Here is a 26,158-nt window from a genome sequence, read left to right on the forward strand (position 1 = left end):
TGTGACTGAATGTTCCCTGCCTGGGTCACCTGGGAGGCACTGTGCTCCAGATGGCATGTCTACAAAGGGGGGAAAGGCCCAACTACCTTGAACTTCGCAAGAGTGAGAAATTAACTTTATAGAAATTTTATATCCTGTTGTGGACTCTAGGGTTAATATCTCTAATACACACTAATAATTATTATGGAAAGTGGTTTGTTACGGTGATGGGAAAGGGCTTACCCTATCTAAATGTTTGCGGGAGTTTGCTTCCTGAACTGAGTCCTTGAGACATCACATTGTGCTTCCTGCCTGTGTAACCATTAGATCAGGGAAGTTTCCTAGCCTCCCACAGCCTCTGCTTGCTGTCTTCACCTGAGGGGAGCCAGGGCCCTGGGGGTGGTTCAGAGCTGGGGCAGGGCAGGGTGGGTCAAAGTGGAAGGGACTTGGCTGTAATGCACTGTGTATATCTCTGTACAATGTCAATATCCTTCAAAAAAGTTTATTTCTAATTGCATCATTTCCTTTTGTGGGAAACTGACCAAGTTAACTTTAAACTAAATGGCAAAAAACAAAAGCAAAAACTAAACAGAAAAAGTCAGCTTCTATGGCACTCATGATCCTCCTGTTCTGATGCCATGTGACTTTTCCAAGCCTAGTCCCCTTCAGAGACCTCAGCTGAGACCAATCGCATTGCCTAAACATCTCTCTCATTTCTCTCTTTCCCCTGCTACACTTTCTGATTTCTTATCTCGCTTTATCTCAATCCCACTAATTCCTAAACCTCCCACACTCCTCTCCACCTGGGCAGAAACAGTTTCTCCTCCCTATGAACACTTTCATCAGTACCTCTCTTATGAAATCTTCGCAGCACCTTCTAGTGTGTTCCATAGTTATGAGCTTATGACATCTGTTCCTCCTGGACCATAAACTTGTGAAGAGGGAAAATACATCAATCTGGCTTACTGTGGAATATTCAATAGCACACAATGGAGCACCTACTATGTATGGAACAAATGAATAAATAAGTGAAAATTTCCTTTGCAAAGCTACTAATTCTCCCAGTTAAAAAAAAATTGTAAAATAGCCTCTGTAGAAATAGAAGGCAGCTTAAAAAAGAACAAGCATGTAAAATATTATAGCTCTAAATATGCTAAAAATATTTTATTTACTCATAGTATCAGAATGCTGGAAGGATTTTATTCTTATATCTCTCTTGTCTGTCTGTTGCTTTTTTCTTTTTCTTTATTCACAGATCCAAAGACAATTGTTTTTATGAGAGTGAAATAAAGGATGGAGATTTGGGAGGGGTAAAAATATAGAATTGTTCTTTTTTTTACCTAAAGCAATTAGCATGAGGATAAACAGCTTTCTTCTTAATACAGCAATTCCGTAAATAGTAGTAGAATTCTTGGTGTCCCAGCAGTAAGAAATCTGCAGGGCAGTACCAATGATATATACTGCTGGCTGGGAGAAACTGTTGTTTACAAGCTAATTATTGTATAACAAGTCAGCTGGAGTTAGCTATCTGAGAGGTTAAAACAGCAGATTCAGAAAGATAAAGTGTATCAACATGTACATTGAAAAAAAGCTCTGTGATTACAAACAATAGTTGGAGAAAATTGAAAAATAACAAGTTAGAAAAAAACAGTTTATTAAGTAATATCATATAAATAACTTGTTACAAAAATTGATTTGCAAAAGGCATATTTACTCTTTGTGAGAAATCACTTTTAAATTGCATTCTTTTCAAATTTATAAGTCTAAGAAAACAAAACAAAATAAAAGAAGCCATTTCAAGGAATGCGTATTTGTCATGTGACTACAACAAATGGTCCTGCCACACTGAGCTAAAACATTAATTGTCTCAACCCCATTCTTCTAATACAGAAAACTTTCTCATGTAAACTCTGAAGTTATGAAAATTTCCCTAACTAGAAATGTTGATGGAAGCTGAGCAGTGACTGTTTCCATCAGGTGTTCTTGTTGCCAAAGAAATGAACGATACTGAGAAAAACATGAAGGGAGCAATCCAACCAGTAAATCTTCAAGGGTGGCATCAGTTTCAATTTATACTTGGAAGTATTTTTAATTAAAAACAATCAATACCAAAAAGCTTTTATTTTCTGGGTTTAAAATCACAAATCACAGTAGGAGAATGCCAAATTGCCTTAGCTTGGTACTACTGAAGACGCACATAGCATTTAATATAAGGCCTATTCTTATGCAGTTTACCTCAAAGCAATGAAAATAATCACAAACAAAACAGTACAGTGGGTTTGAAGCGTTCCTATGTTTCTTCCGAGCAGATCAGTTTTACATTTGCTACGCAGCATTCCTCCTGAATGCTTAGTAATTCTATACATTTGATTCTTTAATAGACGCTAAACTAATAGATCATAGAAAACTAAAAGCTTATAGAAGGTGCCTCCAGACATATTTACATAAATAGTGTAGTCTCACAAGAAAGACCAAGATCTCATTATGGTGGAAAGCTTTCTCCACAATGCTGGATCCATGCCTCATTTGTCAAATTAACTCCATTTGAGGAGAAATTTGAGTTTGTGGTCCATGGGTTTTTTTTTTTTTTTTTAAATGGAATTAAGCAACTTGTAAAAGCTCTTTTGAAATTAATCTAATAACCCAGTGGCTCTTCGGCTAAGTGCCTCAGTCCTGTCTGAGACATAGTGGGTAATAGCATTTGTTTCCATCTGACCTCCTTTCAACACTTTCATCTGCTGGCTCTGTTGGGCTAACATTCCCCCCAAATTAAAAAATAAAAATGCATCATAAATAAGGTATTACAAAATGCGGAGTAGATTAAAGATTGTCTCCGCGATGCGTAAATGAAATTGACGATGCAGAGACCATAAACTTCTGGCTTTAAAAATGAGCTATTTCTTTATTAACTTTTAACAAGTGTGTGAGTCAGTGTATTTCCTTTCTGAGAGGGTATTGCTCTGCACATTAAATATGGTTGGGGTCTGATATTTTTAGTAGAGAATTATCTCTTCAGAAAATTATTCCATAAAGATGCCAAGGGGAGATTAAAAATGCTGTGACTGTAATAGTCACTGAACTTTTAAGGAGACCATACTGTAATTCTTCATTCTCTGGAAAAGAAAGCTGCTTGTCAGAGCTTAGCAAATAGTTCATGTTCCTGAAGGTTCACATGCAAGTGTTAATCTTTTTACTCTTATAATCTGATAAAGAAGTCTTGGTTGTGGTGTTAATTTAAGCACAGCAGACTTTTTGGATTTTGAATCCTCTGCCACAGTGTCACAATTCAAAAACGATTTCATCTAGATAAAACATAACAATTAAAATTACACTAAAATGGCCCTTTCAGAGGATACCTTTCAAAATGGTGGGGATCATGACTTTTTAGAGTGCTCTTCCAAAATAATTACATCACTTTGAATTTAGTGACTAGGATGAAAGCATTTATTTAGTGGTTCTGTTCCTGGGGAAAGTGAAGTTAGCTGATAAGAATAAGAACCTGATTTAAATATTCAGTTTGCTCCCAGGAATCAACTCTGATCTTTCTTTTCAACTGCATACTTTTTATGGTGCTCAAGTACACAGAATCTAGGAATGCCCAATTCATAGTTTATTTACCATTATCCCCAATGAAATATCCATTTCAAGGCAAAGCATTTGATGTAAGATATTGTTCAGCAAATCAGGACATCTAAAATTTATGTACTTAAAAATGAAAGTAGTGAAAACATTCTAAAGTTAATTTGGATCCATAAAATTGGATGTTTCCAAGATACAAATTTAATTTTTAAGAACTTTCTGCACAACTTTTGGGGAGCTGAAAATGAAAACTAAACCAAACATTTTTATACTGAGTTAAAATTGAACTGCCAGCTTTTGTTCCATCTGAAAATGGAGTAATTTTGTAGCTGAACCTCCCTTTATGCACCCAAAGTATAAAGCCAGGAAAGTTCTGAAAGAAACTTATATTTACTGTGCTCAGAATTCCTCTCTTGTGGTTCTATGAAACCATCTATGCTTCTCTCCTATTTAATTTATTTACCTATTTGGGCACAAACGTTCTTCAGGCCTTTCAGCAGAAGGTGGCCATAAAGTGAAGGGTCTTTAAACTTATGCACAACAGCTGAATGTTTTTGAAGTTCAGCTTATTCTAGGGAACATCTTAGTAGTTTATAGAAACTCTTCATTCTGAAGGGAGGGCAGAAAAAGAATGGTTAGAAAGGCCTCAACGTCCTTGGAGCAACCCACAAAAGCCATCTGCTTAGGTTTAATGAATTTTAGTTTTTCAGTGACTAAGCAAATGTTTAAATTTTAGTTCTTCTCACTCTCCTGTTTCTCATCATTATCATTTAAAATCAGGACACAGACAATGTAAAAATTGAGCTGAAAACTGTGGGTTTTTTTTTTCTCTAGTAACCTTTCATGTTGACCTGGGACCTAGGACCTAAAAAAGAGTCTATGCATGGCAGGGTGTTTGACCTGATGTCGTGGTGGGAAGGGAGCAAGACAGAGCAGGAGCGTGATGGAACTATGTGTAGGCTCTTATTATTTTCATGATGTCAAAGAGTCTTAATTAGAGGAAAATGTCACTTCAACTTGATACTTACAGGACCCTGGTACTAAATATTCAGCTCCAGTCTCAAATTATCCAATTTCCTATAGATTCACTTCTTCATCAGCTTTTGTGGCCAGAGATTAAACAATTATTTTAATATTTAGTCATACTAACTGGCTCTTGGTACACTGTATCATCTTCAGAGTGGGATAAAAATATCATTCCAATTACATCTCAAGTATTCCACTTTAGGACTACTTACTTTCACTTAGGTGCAAGTAAACCTTACCCTTACACATTGGAAACTGCTGGGGTCAACCCTCAGAAATTCCAGTTAATGCCAAAAGTTCAAAAGGATGACTTTTGATGATACCTTTCTTTTTACAGGACTATCTTTCTTGATTCAATTTGTTACATGACATGAACATAGGATAGAGAGCTCTTTAATTTTACAGTAAATCATGTGATTAAGGTGTTGTTCTATTGCTATAACTAGTTCTTATTAATTTACTAAGCTATCTTTTTCAACATTAACCTGTGACTATGATACCTATTGATTCGTTACAGTGAAGCCCTCTCATAGCATTTTGTTTGCATTCCTCTGTGTGTGTGTGTATAAGGAACTAGAAAAAACAAAACAAAACAAAAACAAAAACCCCTGAAAGCAGGAAATAGCCCAAGCATGAAATACTTGTTAGTATACAAGGCAGCACATTACAAAATAGGAAACCACTGAGAAAACAGAAGGAATAATATGGTCGCAAAATTTTTTCACTCTAATTGGGTAACCCAAAATACTCCATTTCTCTTGTTTTGAAGGTGCCAACTTTACTTCTTGGGTAATATGCCTATTTAAAAATTAACTAAGCAACCGTATGTTTTCAAACAAAATATGTGATCATATGACATTATCCCCAAAAGGAAAGGACACTAAGATTATCCGTAGAAAATTAACATTAATTAAAAATAAATCCCTAAGACTAATAAGTGAAGTCAGCATATTCTTAAGTGTATACTATATATATATACAGAGTCTGTTTTTCAGGTTTTCAAAACAAGAATGTTTTCATTACAGTACTTTGGAAATTTCTGATGACTGCATAATATAAGATTCTAACGACAAAAGTCATTAAAACAGCCATACGAAATAAATGATTTGAACCTGCCAGAAGGATTAGTTCAGTTCAACTGGGGACTCTGGATAATAACTGACTATGATGCTAATTGCATAATTAGGGAAATAATAGATTGGATGAATTTTACATTACTCTTCTGTAGTAGTTTGAGACCATTACTTTATCATTAGTTCAAAGACAAGGCTGGCAGGGCTGCCCTGGAAGAAAAGTTAAAAACAACAAAAAAATATGAATCCTTTTGAAAATCAACAATCATTTCCACTATAATCTTAAACACTCTTATTGAAGGGAATCCAAGTTGCTCCTTTGTAAGCATCTTTCAAACAAGGAATATGTAGGTTTTCACTATGACCTCAATGTTGTTCATCTACATCTATTGTTACATAAATACATGGATGTTTCTGGTTGTGAAGGGCAGGGTATTAGGCTCAGTGTGGCTGGCTTTCACCTCTCCACTGGACTCCGAGAATGGGATTTAAGTTTTATTTAATCTAACTTTATTAGCTCAACCGAATTGTATCAGAAGTATCTGAAGAATATGGATTATTGTACTTCACACTGCTACTTTCAAGTATAGTAGAATAATACTGATGGCAACTACAGACAAGGAGTTAAAATTTGTCTCAGAATTCTTTCACGAACTTTTCAACAATTAGACTTTTTGTCATTAGCCTAATGATGGTTGACAGAATTTCAAGTGATTTGTGATATATTTGGTGACCCGAACTTTAAAATGTGTTAAATATTTCTTCTGATAACATTATTAGCTATTTTCCCTTTTCCTTTATATGGTACGAAAGCAAACTTTTGCATGTCTAATATATAACAAATTATGAATTAGTGGTGAAGAATGAAGTCTTCAGGTTTTTTTTTTTGTTGTTGTTTTTGAATGTTGCCCTTTAACTTGCTTCTCTTCCTTAAGAGGAACAAGAATCTGAAAACGTTGGTGGATTTGATGTTTTGAATGTGGCAGAAAAAGTTCTTGAAAACAAACAGGATGGAAAAATGTCATTTTAAATTCTTTGTGATACAAACACACACCCTATATAGTTTATCTCCTTGTGAGCAGATACAGCCTGTTTCTCTTCCTACAATTATATTTCTGTCATTAAAGCACAATCCCGTATGCCATTAGCATGTGAAATGGGCAGTTAGAGCAGCCAGCTGACCTGAGTCAATGGAGGGTAGGAAGGTACCAGGACAGTAGAAATGAACATGTCCCCAACCTGCCCTAAGAGAAAAGTGAAAATCCTGCTCTCTGTCCTCTCCCCCAGCCCGTGCCTATTGGCTGACTTGGTTAACTGGATGCACTAAAAAATAAAAATTTGCCTCTTAGAAGCTCATAAAAGTGTACTAGAAAAAAGTCTCTAACATTTGATCCGCATGGGTGGCAGCCATTGGCTTTTGGAACGGGTGGGACAGAGAACCCTTCACGGAGCAGTGGATAAATATAAAGAAACAGCCACTTCACACACTTCAGTGTCGTATCGGAAAGTGAAAAAGGCAACAGATTAGGAGTCTTTGTCACTGTCCACCCCTCCGTACATGTCTGCGAGCTTTTTGAACCGAGGTCCCCAGTCACTAAGGTAGTCATAGTCTTGGTCTCCATCCGTGGTCACCGACTCCAGCGAGCTCAGGGAATCGGCCACCGAGCCAGTGCCTTCGTAGGCGTAGGTGGCCAAGGAGTCGTAAGGCGGGGCCGTGGGGTCTGTGTCATTTTCCTTCAACCTTTGGTTAATGAAATCTCTGACATCGGTGTTGTCGCGAGCTGCTGGAGTCCGTCGGGGTAGAAAAAGGGCTTCGGGCACAATGTCCCTGCGTAGTTTGCTGTCTTCCATGGCTTCGGGATTCCTCAGGGTGCCGATATCAAAGGCCTGGGTGTCCTCCTCTCCGCCACCCTCATCGTTGTAGCTGACAATGTTATCTCTGATGTCCTCTTTGGAAATGATCAAAGGCTCTTTTTTTCGCTGCCGCCTCAGAGCTGCAAACAACACCACCGTCACTGGAAGCAGAAAACAAAACAGAAGAGGAAGGGAAAGTTAATTTGCCACCCAATTAATGTCAGGAAGAAACACTGTTCGCGAACGTGAAGTTTTAAAAGTTCTCGAGAAAATGCAGACTCAACTTTTATTTCTTTAAGGATGCACTTGCCTCCATCCATGAGCAAACCTGGCCCCCCACCCCCCCGCAAAGATGGATCAACGATTTGAAAGCAGGTTACAATTTAAGTAGAGGATAAAATACCATCATTTTTTGTCAGTAGTTCCCTTTTGCTTTGAAATGGGAAACTAGTTTTAAGGTAAAGAAAAAATAAAATTACAAAAAAAACCCCTCAGCCACCGTGAAAGTGCTGCAGTAAGAGTGCGAATTATGCTGAAACACCTAAAATGCTCTGAAGCTGGTTTTAAGGACAAGGCTGGCACCTTCGGGATGTGTTGAAGGGTTTGCATAACTCCACATCTAAAATAACTTTTGCACAATGTCTTCTTTTTTCTTTTCTGAGAAAAGTGTAAAATTAGTTTAAACCCCAAAGTAGAGATGCGAAGGTTTGCATACCTTTCCTACCTATAAGGAAATATTATTACAGATAATACCTGGAGAGACCCAGAGATAATTCATAAAGCCATTTTGGACCTCAAGATCGGCCAATTTGTAGGGGACAGGTAATAATACACATGCCACACTATTTCTGTTTGAGCTGAACAAAATAAACACATTTAAGTGAGAACTATTTTTCTTTTTCAACGGTTCATGTTCTATAAGTTTTGTTAGCCAGAATGTTCATTCTTTTGATTCTGCCTTCTAACTCAAATGAGAGGCAAAGTAGGAATTGTGTTTCAGTAGCTCCCGATCTTTCTTCACTGCTGGCTGGATAGAACACAGCTGACACCTGTAGACAGACACATCTATCTACTAATGGACATATGGGTGGGAACATAAACACACGGCAAAAGCATAGAGAGAAAACAGCCATCCAGGGCAGAAGAAGCATTGTTAAACTGGGTTTGTCCAGGGGAGTTTATTATAGGAAGTACCAGTAATGTCTCTTTCCCATCTCTTCCATCACATGGCCCAATTTTTATGAGCCATGAAAGTTGATTATTACAATAAGAATTGCAGAATAATGTTTTTTTAGTGGGTACATATATTTACATGTATAATAATAGGTATATGTACATCCATGTGTCGATGTATTAAAATTTTAGACATTAATAGTATTAATAATAATAATTAGTTACCACTTGACAGCTTTCTATGTGCCAAGCACTGTGCTAAATGTTTAACATACTGAATCTCATTTAATTATCCTAATAGCCCTAGAAAGTAGATGCCATCATTAAAAGCCCATTTTACATAAGAGGAAATTGAGGTTTAGAGATGGGACATGTAGGTGACATTCAAAGCCAGGTTGGTCAGACTAAAAAGCCTGCATTCTTAATTGCTGTGCTTTGAAGCATCTAATAGCCCTAGAAAGTAGATGCCATCATTAAAAGCCCATTTTACATAAGAGGAAATTGAGGTTTAGAGATGGGACATGTAGGTGAAATTCAAAGCCAGGTTGGTCAGACTAAAAAGCCTGCATTCTTAATTGCTGTGCTTTGAAGCATCTTTGGACTCTCTTTCCTAAGGAAATGCAAAGTTGCCATTTCCAAGGGTGTGGTTGTGTAATGGTACACATTCCCTCTTGCTGCTTGAGAGTATCCTGATGCCTCATGTGTCACATCCTCTCATGGTATTCATTCATTCGTTCATTCAATAAATATTTATGGAATGGCTACTCTGTACCAGGTATGGTACTAGGCACTATCAATGAAAAAGGTTGGTAAAGAGCCCTGCCCTTGGGGTAAATGGGTGGGTGGGTGGGGTGTGAGTTGGATGGAGACAGAAAATAAACAATGTGTATGATAAGCAAGGAAATGATTATAGGGTGATCAGTGCAATAGAAACGAAAAAGAGCAGAACAGAATAGGATGGGGAATGCTTCTGTATATGTTCAAGGACCTCATATGAACATACAGCACATATGTTTTGTGTATGTTTTGGGGGAGTGGTTGCATCATCTGAACAAAGACATGAGGAGTTATCCAAGGAGCTATCTGGCAAACCATTCTGGGGAAAGGCGAGAAGTAAGGAACGGCCATGTCCTGTGGGGCCTGGGAGGCTTCTGTATGCCTTTTACCTTTCACCTTTATTTTGGGGTGTGTGGGGGGGAGAACTGCAGGGCTTTGGGAAGAAGAATGCCCATGATCTGCTATTTATGCTGGTTTCTGGTGTGACCAAAGACACGGTTTTGCAAAACAGGGGGCTGCAAGTGATGATGGCCTTTGGGATTACAGAATAGAATCAAGCCAACTGTCTCTCAAAAAATTAAACTCTAATGCACATGGGTTCGTTCAGTCATTTAATGCAAGATAGCAGGCATTTATCACTTCTTAATTCTTCTCCAGCATAAGGTACCTATATCTTTTATATTAGACCTATACACATCTGAAAGTACAGCTATCTAGAAGCAAGAGTGCACTTTCAGTCATATAAAGGCATTTATTCTTGGCTTACTTCTTCTACAGTTAAAACTGCCTATATCATTTCTTACTAGCCAAATACATGTCTGAACAGAATCAAAGCTAACTTTTATAAACTGAAAATGTGATTTCTAATCACATGGGACAAAAACAGTCTAAGAAAGTAACACACTGATGAGGTTCCCTTACCAGGAATTGAGCCTACCTTTCCCCCTCACCCTTTTGGGGCCAGAGGACAGCAGTGAGATTTTTTGAGAGGGTGAGGGGCACTTGGGCAAATTTGTGCTCAAATCCTATCATCAAACAAGAAGGTAGCTAGCCAATTGAGATCAGCAGATCTAGGTGTCAGGTTGGATCACAGAACCCTCTACCCTGGTTTGTGTAGGTTGTGAGTCAAGTAATTGAAAGAAAAATTGGGTAGCTGCTGGAAAAGTTGACAATCTTTATTTCAGATGCAAGCTCCACTGCCAGTGGTCCGAAGCCGTTGTCTTATATATTAAAGTACACAATAGTGGCAACAAACCAGGGGGTACATAGGCACACATGTGCACTAACATTACTCTTATGTAACTTGTTCACAACAGATGTGCTGAATCATACACAGCCGGGTATGAGGCAAGGGGGCCTGACTAGACTAACTTCATTTTTTTTACAATAGGTTAACTTAAATGATTTGACCTTTCTAAGCCTGCTTTCTTATTTGTAAAAGAGAAGCAATGACATGGTGCCCAGTGTTGTTGTCAATAATGAGCTAATAAATGTGAAAGTTTTGCAAATTCTAAACCCAAATAGAGACATGAGATATAGTAGTTGCTTTCACTGTTGTTCCATTTTGTAAAATACCAGAGGCCATATGAGCCATGTTATTGACTCCAGATCTCCTCCTATGTCGGTGTGGCTTTTCTTCTCTTACAAACTTTCAGGTTTATGTTCACTTTCTTTAATTATCCCATTTTAAGTTGGGGCTCTCTTTCAGCCTGAAAATGGCCTTGCATTCCATAAGCTCACAGGGAAAGTTGAGGGCATTGTGGAAGCACCAAGCCTCATGGGGGAGGACCTGGGTTTGGAACTTAGTGCTACTGCTATGTGATGTGTGATTTGGCTACATGACCTCCCGTCTTGGAACCTCATTTTTCACATTTAAGTTGTGGCAAATATACACCATAGTGTTCTGAGGATTAAGTGAGAAAAACATTTGTAAAGCACCTTGCATAGCATCCAGCCTATGGTGTGGACCTCGTAAGGGCTAAGTCCCATTTTTCTCCTTTTTCATTAGGTACAGAATTCTGGGAGGCACTGAGGCCCATTAGGAATAATGAAGAGACAGAAAATTCTTTAGAGGAAGGAAACAAAAAGGGAAAATAAAGTGAGTTGATTAGAAAGAAGAAAAGGGGGAAAAGAAAATGGGTAGATGATGTGAGAAAGGAAGAATCACCTCCAGCAGATGAGAAGTTGGCTCTCCTTCCACAGACCACAGAAAGGGTCCACAGAATACTACATGGGTACAGCCCTGCCAATCCAGGGCTCCTAAAAATAACCCTTGGGATCAAAAAGAACATTCATATCATTACCCTCCAAAACAATTTTTACAGACTCACACCATTAGAAACACTGATTTGTCTTTGCACACGGTGACTTTTTATTTATCCTCATATCTTAAAATACTTCCCCAAGTCTTAGCTGGCAAAGAGAATCACAGTTTGCAGTTGAGTTGCAAGGCTTCTGTTATAATTAGCAAAGTGGATTCAGAATGTAAAGGCTTTGAGCAGGGATCCCTAGGCATTCTCTTCTTGGAGAAATGTAGTCTTTTACTCTTCTCAAAGTCACCGTCTTCATTTCTTTAAAAATAGTTTTCTCCCCTGTGTAGTCTATGTTCACTCTAACATCTTTATTGTTTCACTGTATAGGCAAGCTTTGTGAATCTTGCTTTTGTTTCAAAAAGGCTGCGTTAACTAACATTTGATTTCTTGGTTCACAGTCAAGAGCCTGTTGAGGCATTTGAGCTCAAAGTGTAGACTTAATTAGTTGGTTGAGGGTAAAAATTTCATTTGAATCATTGTTAGACTTTGATTTTCACCTTTATTACATTAGTTTCTTTTGGACCTAGATTTATTTCCTTAATCACAGAAATTGTTTGTTATTGAGAGTCGGTGAAATAACAGACATTGTGTATGCAGCAATCAGAGGACAATACTGAGAAGGTAGTCATTAAAATGGGTACATCCAAATAAGTTTGCTAGGTTAAGAAATTTTTATAGTTTTTATTTTTCCTGCATGAGAGGAGAAGTCGTCACCCTCCTTTTTCCACTTTCCCATTGATGTTTAAATTCTACCTTTGTAGAAAGGGGCTTCATCGTATACTTCATGCCAGGAGACTTTCATTCTTTAAAATTTAACCATCTTTGCCAAGTTAAATATTAAACAACAAATGAAATGAAAAGAGCATCTTTATATTGCCCCGAAATCCCCTCAAAACGCATTTCCAGTCATAAACAAGAGAACTTTTGGAGGCATCATTCCCTGGGCAAGCAAAGACAAGGGCAAGTTCCACATCTGTTCATTCTCCAAAGCCATTTTTAAGCAAAAACGAGTTCATTGTCGAACAACACAGATTCTCATCATATAACTCTACTCACCTAGATCAGGCTGTATGCCTTAATGGGGGAGGCGGATAAATCTAGAGTGTCACAGTAACAGTGTGTGCCCCTCACCATGGGGAGATAGGATGCAGGGAGAACCAGTTTACCTAGTAGGATCATGATGCACAGAAGGATGGCAACCAGGGCCCCCGTGCTCAGGCCCGTGGGGTGGATGAGGGCCTCCGCATGGCAGGACTGCATGTTCCCGTGGTGGTCACATGCACAGACACGGACAGTCACTGTCCCAGTGCTGCTTTGGACTGGGTAGTCGTTGTCTGAAATGACCACAGGCAGGAGATAGGTGCTCATCTCGTGTCTATTATAGCCATTTTTCCGAGTTAAGATGCCCGCCGTGTTGTCTGGAACCAGAAAGCAAAGTGGCGAATGTATGTGAAAACTGCATCATGTAATGGATCAGTCACAATGAGAATAGATCGTAGATACAGATATAGATATGTATGCAAACGCAGGCACAGATATAGATGTAGAGAAGGTAACCCGAGCTCATTTACCTTTGTTGTCTTGAATGCTGAAGTTTGAGCCACTGGCTGCTTCAGGGGCCAAAGAGAATGAGAATCGGTGCCCACTGTAAGGGTCGTCCTTGTCAACAGCGTGTAGGGTCTGAATCAACTAAGATAGAAACCATAAAACTGTCATAAGGTTTTGAACCTCGAAAGAGTTTCTTACAGTTTTATAGTAAATTGTTTGACTAAATGCTTTTTAATTTTAATTAAAGAATGTAGCCTTTAAAAAACTCACAGTGATTCCGCTCTATGCAAAGAACCGATAGGTTAGAAAACCACAGAGCAAGTGATCATCTTTGTTGTCAGGGGCTGTGCTGTGCATTGGAGAATGTTTAGCAGAAACCCTGGGCTCTACCCACTAGATTCCAGTAGCACCCTCCTAGTTGTGATAATCAAAACTGTCTCCAGACATTACCAAATACCCCTGGGGAGCATAAACCCCAAGTGAGAAACACTGCCCTAGAGTGATACAGGGCTATAAATTGTCACAATGATCTATGATAACATTTCAACTTAACAAGACGGAAGCACTCTGTGGACATTCTGTTTAGACATGCAATCGTCACTTACACACAAGCTATCAACTTGCAAAAAAACTAAAGGAAAATGAGTATATAAACCCAGTAAATTCAGCTTCCCACTTGCACATGTACTTTAACAGTGCATTTCTATTTTGACAAAGTATAACATAATTTTTATATCATTGGCAGCAAAGACCTATTTCACGTGGGGACAAATGTGTAAAACAGTAAAACATTCATGAATTTGTATTACTTGTACAGATGGGCAATGTAAATAAGCGAAACCATGAATTATAGGCAATTGTAAATGTGTTCTAGTTATTACTTTCAAGTACATATGGTAATTTAACTATCTGCTCATCAATAAAGATTTTTCTGATAAAGCTGTGACTAATCTATTTTAATGAAAACTTAAGACTGATTTGGAATTAGCATGAGTCTTTGATGAACTTCCAGTTCTTAGAAACTGTTTGTTCTCTTATGCAAGTTAGACGTTTGTCCTGGTTCTTATTAGTAGTGTTAATTTCATTAGCACTCACTTCATAGATAATTTACAAGTAGCCCTCAGCTCTGTGTATCATCTGAATTATTAGAAGATCTAGATTAATCTGCTTTTCAATTTGAGTGTATTTTCTTATGAAACTCACCTGATCTGCCTTTGCTTTTTCACAGACAAAGGTTTCATAGAACTCAGCAAATTCTGGGGCGTTGTCATTAACATCTAGAACTTTAATATATAGAGGTACTCGGCTACTTTGCTTTGGATTATCTGCCACATACCAAAAAGAAAGAAACAGGCATTTATGTTGATGGTTAATCCCTTTTAGACAATATTCACTCACTCTTTCACTCTCATTCACAAACAGATTCCGCAAGGCTGCTGTGGGTACTGCAGGGCATTAAACACCAAATATGGTCACAAAAAAGTAGAATTAGATTGTTTGCTACTTCTAGAGTTGGATGTACCTGATAAAAATGCCTAGGGGACAAAACTACTTGTGTTGATATAGTACAACTGGATAATAAACCCTAAGGTAACACAAAATAAAGAAAGACATTTTAGAGGTAGATTTTCAGGGAAGCCAAGGAAGCAGGCAGATTGAAAAAATACGGCCAAGAGGAAAAAAAGGGGAAATGAATGAATCACTATGAGACCAAAGAATTTTTATGGATCTCAGTTTTTTTTTTTTTTTTTTTTTTTTTTTGGGGTGGTACTGAACTGGTTTTATACAAGCTCTTGGTTTCTGTTACATCAAAGATAGTTAAGAAGTCTGGACAATAAGATTCTTAAGATCCCTTGCATCTAAAATTTTATTTACATCATTCTTCCAAAGTTAGAGCTGCTGAGTATAAACTTTTAAAAGGTCTTAATCACGAATACTCTAGAATGTGTCCTAGAAAAGTTAAATGTGAAAAATAGAATTTTTAGGTACAAAGCTTAAAATACTTATAAAATGACTACTTGAGTAAAAAATAAAATTTCATGATGTTATAAAAAAAGATCCTTTTCAATGAATAATAATTTTGTAATTTTACAGCTTTAAGGGTGCTCTGTCATTGGTATCCACATCAGTCTCTTGGCATAAATTCTGAAGAGCAAATTCCTACCTAACAAATTTCTAATAAGGTGTTCTTATCACTATCAAAAAGTAATGCTTCATTTTGCCCATATTGGTTATTTATTATTCCACCCATAATCCTTTAGCCACTTCAAATCTCATGAGTCATGTTGACAAAGAATATGACTGTAATAAACCATTTGATACAGAATATTTCACACTAGATACCCAGCTAAGATAAAAATGTTTGGGACTTTTAAAATTAAAAATAAAGCCTAATAAATAAACTGTAATTGAGAAGCCTATTTTACACATTAAAATATTATTTTAAATATCATTTTTCTTTTACGTACTTCATTCTACACATTGTGATTACAATACACACTGATTTTCATTGTGTATAATTATTTTATCTGAAGCATTCTTTTGGCACTATTTTCCTTTGCTTTACATTTCGTGGGGACTACCATAAAATAAATTCTAAACATTTTAGTGATTACTTGGTGGTTTGTATTGCTCACTTTGGTATACCATGGAAAAGTGGTAATTTGTATCCTTAATTCTGTAAAGATTTTAAAATAGAAATTCTATAGAAAGCTAGAGAATGAATATCCAAAAGATTTCTAAACAATGCCCACATTTTAGAGTGTACTTGGCCTCTCTTATTTCCCATCACCCCCTACCAATGTCTAACAGAGAGTTCATTTTTTTTTCTGTTATTTCTGTAATGTTTTAATTTGTAAGCTTTTGGGAATCAAATCCAGCAAGCACCAATTCAGTGAGATGCTACCAATGTCTAACAGAGAGTTCATTTTTTTTTCTGTTATTTCTATAATGTTTTAATTTGTAAGCTTTTGGGAATCAAATCCAGCAAGCACCAATTCAGTGAGATGCATTCATTCCCATTCTATTGTCTCCAAACTGCAGAACTTCCATGGTTGCCTCATTCAGTTATGAATGAACCAGCACATGTCCAGAAGAAACATGACTGTAAGTCATTCCAGGGCTTTCCCCTCAACATGTATCAAGTGGGATCATCAATACATGGTGACGATTTTCAGCTGCGTTCCATGAGCCCTTGCCGGGACACTCACTCCAGCACTCAGGAACCTCAGCGGCATTAGGTTGGACTTACTAATTTCTGTCGCTATCACTGTAATGTTGTGCCATAGCAGTGTTTCTCGGTCAAGAAGTTTCGATGTAAAAATCGAACCATTTCCAGAATCAATGTTGAATATTCTGTCCATATCTGTGTGTCGATCGACAGAATACCTGAAAATGCAGAGTAGCACTTAGAAAGGCTTTGTTTGTATTTGCTATTCTCATATCATAAAACTATCCCCAGAATATCTGTTACATGATCTTTTTTCCAACTTGTAGTGCATATTTGAATATCTATAACTTAACGTTAAGCAAAATATTTTGAGAAATTAGTTCTTTACAATTGAGGTCTTAGTAATTTCACTGGACAAGTTGCATGATTTTGAGGATTTAATATGTATTTGGATCAAGTTTATATGGTAATTGTTACATTTTTAACTCAAGTTTTTAGAACCTCAGAATTTTAGTGTGTTTGTGTATGTTTGTATGCATATGTAGGCTATTGGTTATTTTTCTATTATCCATTTTATTTTTAAAATCATTCTGCTGAAAGAAGCAAAAGATGGCTAGTGAGGCCAAGGTTAATTAGGCAGGAGAAGGAGACAGGAGATGAGACTGGGGAGAGATCAGAGTCCAGACTGTAGAAAGATGGGCTGGCCATTGTAAGGAGTTGGGATTTATTCTAATGCAAAATCTTGTAAATCTTTCAATGTAAATCTTGTAAATCTTCCAAAGCGTTCTAAGTAGGGGAGTGTCACAATCTAAATCATATTTAACAAAGATCACTGGTTGAATTGAGAGTGGTTGGATGGTACTGTCATAAATTTATAAAAGAGGAATGAAAAAGAGGATTTGGGAAAAGTCGTAAGTTCTGTTTTTGTTATGTTGAGGGTGAGGTGCCTGAAGAAAGCCCAGAAAGAGTTTTCTAGTCCGAAGCGCAAGATAAAGATCTGGACTGACAACTTAGATCTCTCATTCAACTGTCTAGGAAGAAAATGTCCAGTGAAGGGAGAAAAATATTAAGGACAGAATCATTTAAAGGACCAGTGGGAGAACAGAGACCCACAAGGACTAGAACAGTGCCTAGAACAGAGTAGCTACTTGATAAATATTTAAGAGGGAGAGTTTGTATAAACTCAAAGAAAACCGAGAGTGGTATTTTACAAACCGAAGAAGAGCAGAGGCTTTAACTCTGAAACTCATGGAAGACTAGTAGATTTTGAAAAATGTTATCTTACTTATAAGTATATTATTACTTTTTAGAATAGCTACATAAGGGGACAAAGTATATGTGTATGTTTATGAGTTGGGGAAGGGGACATTAGACAGAAAACTCTGAAGCAAGTTGATATGTTAAGGCCCTTAGGAAAAGAATTGCCTATTTCAGCTGGATTCTTAAAACTTATATTATTATCGAAGGTTTAAAAATGTCAGCTCAGTAGAAATGCAATTTAAGTAAATGACTTAACTAGTCAGACACATGGAATTGTTATGAATGCTCTAAGAAAAATAAACCCTTCTTACAGTAATTTGCAGTAGTGTATCAGGTCCAAGATTCTATTTGAATTATGAATTATTTTGGTTTAAAATTTAAATAGTGAACTGTAATAAGCAATATATTTAATCTTAGTAAAATTTATTCTTGTCATCTAGCAAGTATTTAAGTGAAATAGACATTCTATTATTGTAGGCTATTTAACCTGATGTTAAAGAGAATTAATGAAGTACACAATGGGTATATATATCATTAGGTTGGAATTGTGGTTTCAGTGTATATAAACTAATGTTTTTATTATCAAGCGAGTTGAAACAGCTGAAATAGTATTATTTTTGCCATTTATACCACGAATCAACATTTATCAAGAATTTAGGCAACAGCAATGAACTTGCTCAATAGCCTTTCATTTTTAATTTGAGAATGATAAATATTTATAGCACATAATTAATTACCAAAAAGGAAATCTCGATATTCATAGACTTTATAAGAAATTTAACAATTATCTACGGACTTTTTTCTCATGATAAGTGTCATGCTTAAGACATGCTACTTATTGCCTTTATAAGCAGTTACATTTATATACAACAGTAATCTTTTTTTGTTCTTTGTCTGTTTTCCTCCTGATATAGTTTTAAATTTTATAAGCAATCACATTTTCTCGTCTAGCCTTGCAATAAAGGATAAGGGGTGAGAATATTTTAGTTAAAGGCAACTTTTGATTTTAAAGAGAAAATAACTATCTAGGAAATATCCACATTGTATATATATTTTTCTTTTATTGGGAGATTTAAAAATTCACGGAAAGCCTAAAATGCCTACACTGTTTAGGAAAGATGCTTGCACTCAAAGCCTTACTTGTTTGTTGTTTTTCTTTCCAAAGTGATTTTAATTCATGTCAAAGATATTTACCATTCAGTCACATTAATTGTAATTATCACTTATAAGGGACAAAGTAATCAATCCCATCATGACCATTGCAGATCATTCTGCGAAGTGGCTCTGTTTAAATTTTTTTCCCTAAGATTTCATCATATTCTGTGATTAAATGATTTGTCTTCTAACATATCCCCAGGAAGATTTATGGGTTGGTAAAGGAGGTTTTTTGTTTGCATGTAAAATTTTCATAATATGTATTTATAGTGACATATTATAAGATTCTTTCATGGAAACCAAAGGGCATTTGTGATAAAATTATTGGAAGAAAATTATTTTGTGTGATTAAAGAATTAAAGATTTGTGCCTGCATAATGATAAATCAATGTTTGGGGGAAGAATTCTGTAGTGTTAATTGTGCACCTAACATAGTGTCTAGCACCTAGTTGTTCAATATTTATGTCTCAAACAACCAAAAACTATGTATGAATGTACTTTTTTAATATAAAAATAAATTTTATCCTATAAAAGGAATCAGTGGGATAAGCATTTATATACCAATATATCTCTGTATTTTTAGAATTAAATCTATATCTATAAATCAGATTCATATGTACCAAGGGAAAGCTGGAAGCAAAAAACTTCAAAATTAGCTGACAGCCAACCCAGTCTGACAAGCTAATTTCATAAAACATAAAATAGTGCAGTGGGTAAAAATGGTATTTGGTGTAAACAGTAATATAGGCAGAAATATAGCCTAAATTCCCAGAAGACATTATCTCAACAATTAAAAATACATTAATCTATCAAAGAAGTAACTGAAGCTCATATTTGTAAACTTCTAGCATTAACACTTTTAAATTGGGCTTGACACTGACTTGCTGAGATTTTCTCCTTACACAGTTAAAACAAACACCAAGTGAGAGAACAGTCGTGAAAGTATTTGAATTATTTGTGCTATACAAGTGAAAGGCATCATTTGTTTTCCTTGTTCATAATATTAAATGTATATGGTGAAACACTTAATCCACGGAGCTCCCATGTGGCTGCTTTGGGTTGACCATAGAGCAAGCCAGGGAGTCTTACAGATATTCCAGTAGAATGATAAAAACAAGAGTCTATTTGCCCAATAACTTCGAATTGTTCCCTGAAAGTAAGCCAGGCATTTCTGTGTTTTACATGTGAGGCTCGTCATAAGGTTTCATTGGAACAAAGGGCTCAGTGGCTAAAACGTTAGAAAATGACTGCCTTGGGGCTGACCCCATGAATCACTCAGGAAGTGCGGCACTGGGAGCACCGAGGCCGCGGGTTCGGATCCTATATAGGAATGGCTGGTGCACGAGAAAATGACTGCCTTGGGGCCGACCCCATGAATCACTCAGGAGAGTGCGGCACTGGGAGCACCGAGGCCGCGGGTTCGGATCCTATATAGGAATGGCTGGTGCACTCACTGGCTGAGCGGGGGGCAGGCGACACCAAGCCAAGGGGTGCGATCCCCTTACCGGTCACAAAAAAAAAAAAAAGAAAGAAAATGACTGCCTTAGAGCCTGAGATTCTTTTTTCTGAAACAATATTCTCCATGCAGCTGCCAGTGTTATCCTTTTAAAAGGTAGTTTTAGATTACATTTCCATACAAATAAAATCCAGTCTTCACCATGGATGACAAAGCCCTGCGGGACATGACGTGCTCACCACCACGTTCCAAGCCTTTCTGTGGCCCGTACCTGACCTCTCCCCTCGCTTCCTCTCCTAGCTGGGTAGACCTGCTTGCTACTGCTTCAACTTGCCAACCTAGCTCTGGGGTCAGAACCTGCCCTTGCGTTTTCCTCCTCTTGGAATGGTCTTCCCCCAGCCATCAGCGTGGTTCACCCCTTCACTTCATTCACATCTACTCAGATGATTCCCTGCCCATAAGGAGGCCTGCCCACGCTACCTCAAATGGTACCCCAGATACTCTTTGTTTCCATACGCTGCTTTACTTTACTGCTCAGAGTTTAATTTCACCTAACATATTACACATCCATCTTTTGTTTATTCCTGCCTGCCCAAATTAGAATGTCACCTCCTTGAGATCAGGACTTAGGACAGTTCTCTGCTGTATTCCCTGGTGCCTAGAATGTGCTTGGAAGGTGGTAGGTGCCCTGATATATATTTATGGACTCACAGGCAAGAATCCCTCTAGCTTTTCAGTCTGCTTACTTTACTTATGAGGAATAATTTACACAAGGACATTCTGGTTTGGCACTTTTCTCATTTAGTGTACTATGCTACTGGCTGAAGGCTGGAGCTTGGTTGACTCTAGCATTTTTATGATAAGATTCTAGAACGGGGAAGCATCAGAGGTCCTAAAGAGCGAAGAGGCTTTCTTGCAATATGATTTACAACTAAGGTGTAAGAAAAGTATGGGGAAAACAGAGCTTTCTTACATAGTGTAAATTTGGATTCTGCTGTATTAATTTACCCAGGATTTCACAGACATCTATCATGAAATGTTTCTTGTTTTTATGTACTTTTGCAAAAGGAAAAATTATGCATCCAAATGGAGCATAATTCTGCCTCTAAGTGGTACATGGTAGGTTCTTCCACATTTGAAAAATGGGCTTTCAAGCCCAGTACCTGGCTTGTCTGTTTTTCCACAACATTTTTTGATGAATCTTAAACGTTAGAAAAATCTTAAATCTTAAAAAACAATTCCAGGCTATTCAACTGCATCACCTTATATTACTTCTATGTAAGCAGTAAACACCTTATAGCTCATTTTATGTTTTATTCCTTTCAAATGTTGTGTACTGTATTATCTTAAATCTTAAAAAACAATTCCAGGCTATTCAACTGCATCACCTTATATTACTTCTATGTTAGCAGTAAACACCTTATAGCTCATTTTATGTTTTATTCCTTTCAAATGTTGTGTACTGTATTTTAGGTTTATGCTGCTTCTAAAATAATATTTATGCAGTGAGAAAGGAGAGTTAAAGGTGCTGTTTAGAGTAGTTTTTCAGGAAAACACAACTATCTAATTGGAAAAAAAGGGGTTCATCTTTTCTAACATGCAGGGGGATATTTGAATATAAATCGAGAGAAGCTTATGAAAGAGATGTGGCGCAGAAGCGTGCTTACTTGACAGGATTCCTGGCAGCATCTGGATCTTGTGCTGTGACGGAGCCTATTGTCGTGTTTATCTGAGCATCTTCTCTTATTTGCAGGATGTAGGCCAGTTTGCTGAAGACAGGAGGCTCATCTACATCCTCTACCACGATTCTAACCGTGGCTGAATCTTTGAATGGACCCAGGTAGAGAAATCGGGGCTCAACGTGAGGATTAGAGGCTTCCACTTTGAGGGTGTACACTTTCTTCTTTTCAAAGTCCAAGAGCTTGGGGGTTAAGGGGAGAAGTGACAGATTTAAAGCAGCCAAGACACAAACCATTTTTAGTACAAATCACTGATAAATGAATGTGATCATAGTGCGTAGAGAAATCGTTACACACTAGTGTGATATTGGAAAAAGGCAGAAAGATAAGGTGTCATTTTTTTTCCATACATAGACCATTTAGAGGGAAACTATTATAGTCTGTGGAGGAGTTCAGGTACCACACACCCTGATGAAACTATGCTCGCTGTTGACCTAAAGTGGGTGCTGAGGCTCAAGGCATCATATTGGGAGGGAAGAGAACCTAGAAGCAGCCCACCCCTGCCCATGACCCCACCCATAAAAAACCCCTTATATTTGACTAGAGGGGGCTGCAAGGGGCAAGTTGGCAAATATGCAATAGATTATTCTATGTCAGATGCCCTCACATCTGGCTTTAATCGAACCTGGTGAGTGTTTAAAACTTGCCAATGTCTGGGCTGAACCTGGGACCATTCAACCAAAATATCTGGGGTGGGCATAGTAATCAATACCTTTAAACACCTCCGCTAGTGATTCTAAGGTGCAGCCAGAATTAAGAACAACACGTTTGCATGGTGATTCCCTCTTCTTCATTCAGATAAAATAGATTCTATTTTTTTATTTGCATGAGATAATACAGTATTCCAAATAGTATCCTGATAAGGGCATTGAGCTAATTATTTGCCAGAGAAAGTAATGATCATTGTTGTCAAAGGTCTTTAGGAAAAGTTATCTCTGCTTTTGGAGACATAATGAACCCAAAAGCTTATTGCTGACTTTTAGTTTTAGATGACAATATGACAAGGCTCAAGCTAATTATTTGCCAGAGAAAGTAATGATCATTGTTGTCAAAGGTCTTTTGGAAAAGTTATCTCTGCTTTTGGAGGCATAATGAACCCAAAAGCTTATTGCTGACTTTTAGTTTTAGATGACAATATGACAAGGCTCACTAGAAACACAATTAATCAAGACGTTAGTGAATGTGATTTAGTTGGCTAGGCAAAATTTCAGTTTTGAATCTGATAAGACACCAAGAAAATTAAAAAGGTTAATGCACACTAATGGGCTTCCTAATTACATTATAGTATAAAACATTGGTCTAAGTGTCACTTAGACATGTTTTATTGTGTTTCCAGATATTAAGACATGTACTCCAAAGCTTAAGAGGAAATTTTTTCTTGTTATTTACATCTATCAATCCTTGTATTTACCAGCAAACGTAATGGTGTGCTAAAGGAGAGAGAAAATATTACTCCGTACACGATAAAAGTGAAATCAGAAAAAATTTAACTGAAATTAATATTATTTTTAGCCTCAAAGCACACAATTTGGTTTTTAATTTTGCCACACTTTCATATACTGCTCCATGGCGCCAGACAATTTGGAGGATAAAATAATGAGTTGGTACATTGGGGAAAATAGGAATTCAAAATATAAAAACAATATTATTGTTGTGTTCCAAATAGTAGCTAAAGAGGTTGCAGGAAATTTGTGTTAACTTGAATTTGTGTTCTTTAGCGATCCCCTCTCTAGTTTTTGGGTCATTTTGATCACTGCTTCTAGTGCTCTCTTCCTTCAAAGCAAGCATCACAATTTGTTCTTATACATTTGTTTGTTTACTGTGTCCTTGTCTCTTCCTGCCAGGTTGGAAGTTCCATGAGAGCAGAGACCATCTGTTGCAGGTGGCCTTGCGCCTCCAGCACCTACAACAGGGTCTGCACTGTTCACCTACCATTCGTTTATATTATTTATTTTACACATTCTTATGTATATCATTTGTTTACATTACTTATTTACTTAGGACCTTCTTAATAAAAGTTTATTAAATGTACATAATTGATGAATTGTAAGATTATTTTAGACGCCTAAAAGCCAACCCAAGAGATCTTAGTGTAATTAGAATAGGCGTCTTTTAAAAATAATTAGTAAAATCAGAATCTAAAGGAATGTTTATGTGAGATGTAACTGCCCCCGGTAACTTGGGAACCAGAGAAAAGTAAATGTGTTCATTTGCACGGTATTTAAGAAGCAGCATTACCTTTTTGACAGTTATGATCCCTTCCTGGGTTTCCTGGTCAGTGATGACATCAAACATGTCCAGCCCCTCACCATCTGTGATGCTGTACTCTATTTCAGCATTTTCTCCCACATCAGCGTCACTGGCTTTGATCCTGCCAACTGGTGTACCCGGTGGAGAAGATTCAGGGGTTTTAAACTGGTATGTACCTATTAATCACCAGACAGATATAAGTCACACACAAACTAAGGCTACTCTATCATTATAAAAATAAACCCATTTTCTAACAGTTCTTTAAAACATTACCATGGATACAGGCAGATTTGTGCTTTCCTTAAAAAATTATTAATGGTGCCCTATTCTCCTTATGTCTTTACTTTCATGATTGAGAATAATATTTCTTCTATTTCATGACCTGCCTCCTTGCAAATGGAGAACACTTTTCTTGTTCTGTAAACAGCCTTTAGGGTTTATGGCGTGATTGTGGGAATGTCTGAACTGCTAGAGGAGGAAGCAGAAGGTTTCAAAGCCCCCTGTTAATGTAATCTAAAAGAAAGAATAGAGAAGAATTTAACCTGAACTATGACTTTAAGCCAATTTAGATATTCTTTAAAAGAGGTCTTTTTGCCATTGCTAGTAATAGCTGAAGGTGGAAATAAATTGCAGCGATTTAGAGAATGTAACCAAGTAGGCATTCGTTCACTCATACATGGAGCTGTATCTAGTTGCTGTTAGGGATATCATTAAATGCATTGAGTGATAAACTCTTTTTTTTCTTTTGACTACATCTTTCTTTTAAATTTTATTGCAGTATTTATTTCTATGCATAGATGTCTTCCATACCTGTATTTGGATTACTATTTCAAAACCTATAGTTCCTACATAGACACCTTTCTTATGAAATCATGTTGCAAAATTAGTTTAAGACCACATGGTGATTTTCAGTTTAGATCTGTCAGGCAGCATGTATTTAGCAACAACAACAAAAATAAATAAGTGAAAATAAAACTTATTCTACTCTCATCCATTACATTTTGCCAACCATTTATACAAATGATTTTGGAAAAAACTTAGACTATGTCACCACTAAAATACAGGCATTGAATAATGTTAATTCCCGAAGTATTGGGCTCATCTTTGGTAGAGTGGTAAAACAGGGTATCGCTCTAGTCGATTCAACTTCCGTTTTTAGGGCCCTTGACCTTTCTATATTCTTCCCTCCCTTGCCTTGGCACATTGTCCAGCAACAAGTCCCAGGGTGTCTAAGGAAGGAGTAGAGTGAGTTATGAATCCGCATGGCACCAAGGTGCTGGTGAATCCTGATGTTACCCTTCCCCTGGGCATCTCCACATTGAAAAGGAGGTGTTTGAACAAAGTGTTGATGATCCTGATATTTTCATTTTAGGCCTCTGTAGGGAAAATTTTAGGGCTTGCTTTGGATTGAATGTCCCCCCAAAACTTAATCTCCACTGTAACTGTTGAGGGTGGGAAATCCTATTATGGCAATTGAAAAGTGGGGCCTTGAAGAGGCGATCATATTGTAGGACCCTGCCATAGTGAATGGATTAATAATGTGGTCAGGGACATGGTTCTGAGGGCTTTAAAAGGAGAGTGAATGAGAAGGTTAGTCTCTCTGCTCTGCCATTTTCTGCCATGTGAGACCCCAGGGTCACTGTCGTCACCACCAAGACCCTCACCATATGTGTTCCCTGGACTTTGAGCTTCAAAGGAGAGTGAATGAGAAGGTTAGTCTCTCTGCTCTGCCATTTTCTGCCATGTGAGACTCCAGGGTCACTGTCGTCACCACCAAGACCCTCACCATATGTGTTCCCTGGACTTTG

The 26,158-nt window shown here is 37.3% G+C and overlaps 1 protein-coding gene across 1 annotated transcript in view; it reads right to left on the minus strand.

Moving 5' to 3' along the window:
- Positions 1–6,150: 6,150 nt before the first annotated feature.
- Positions 6,151–26,158, minus strand: part of CDH6 (cadherin 6, type 2, K-cadherin (fetal kidney)) — a 28,637-nt gene continuing 8,629 nt past the window's right edge. Inside the window, exons 4-10 of the mRNA XM_008588924.1 lie at positions 24,339–24,526; positions 22,029–22,282; positions 16,572–16,708; positions 14,525–14,646; positions 13,345–13,462; positions 12,940–13,191; positions 6,151–7,672 (exon numbers count right to left, since the gene is read on the minus strand). Of these exons, the coding sequence (XP_008587146.1) occupies positions 7,182–7,672; positions 12,940–13,191; positions 13,345–13,462; positions 14,525–14,646; positions 16,572–16,708; positions 22,029–22,282; positions 24,339–24,526 (1,562 nt within the window). The 3' untranslated portion in view covers positions 6,151–7,181. The remainder of the gene's footprint in view (positions 7,673–12,939; positions 13,192–13,344; positions 13,463–14,524; positions 14,647–16,571; positions 16,709–22,028; positions 22,283–24,338; positions 24,527–26,158) is intronic.

This window comes from Galeopterus variegatus, unplaced genomic scaffold (genome assembly GCF_000696425.1).
Source record: "Galeopterus variegatus unplaced genomic scaffold, G_variegatus-3.0.2 Scaffold5104, whole genome shotgun sequence".
Classification (NCBI taxonomy): Eukaryota; Metazoa; Chordata; class Mammalia; order Dermoptera; family Cynocephalidae; genus Galeopterus; species Galeopterus variegatus.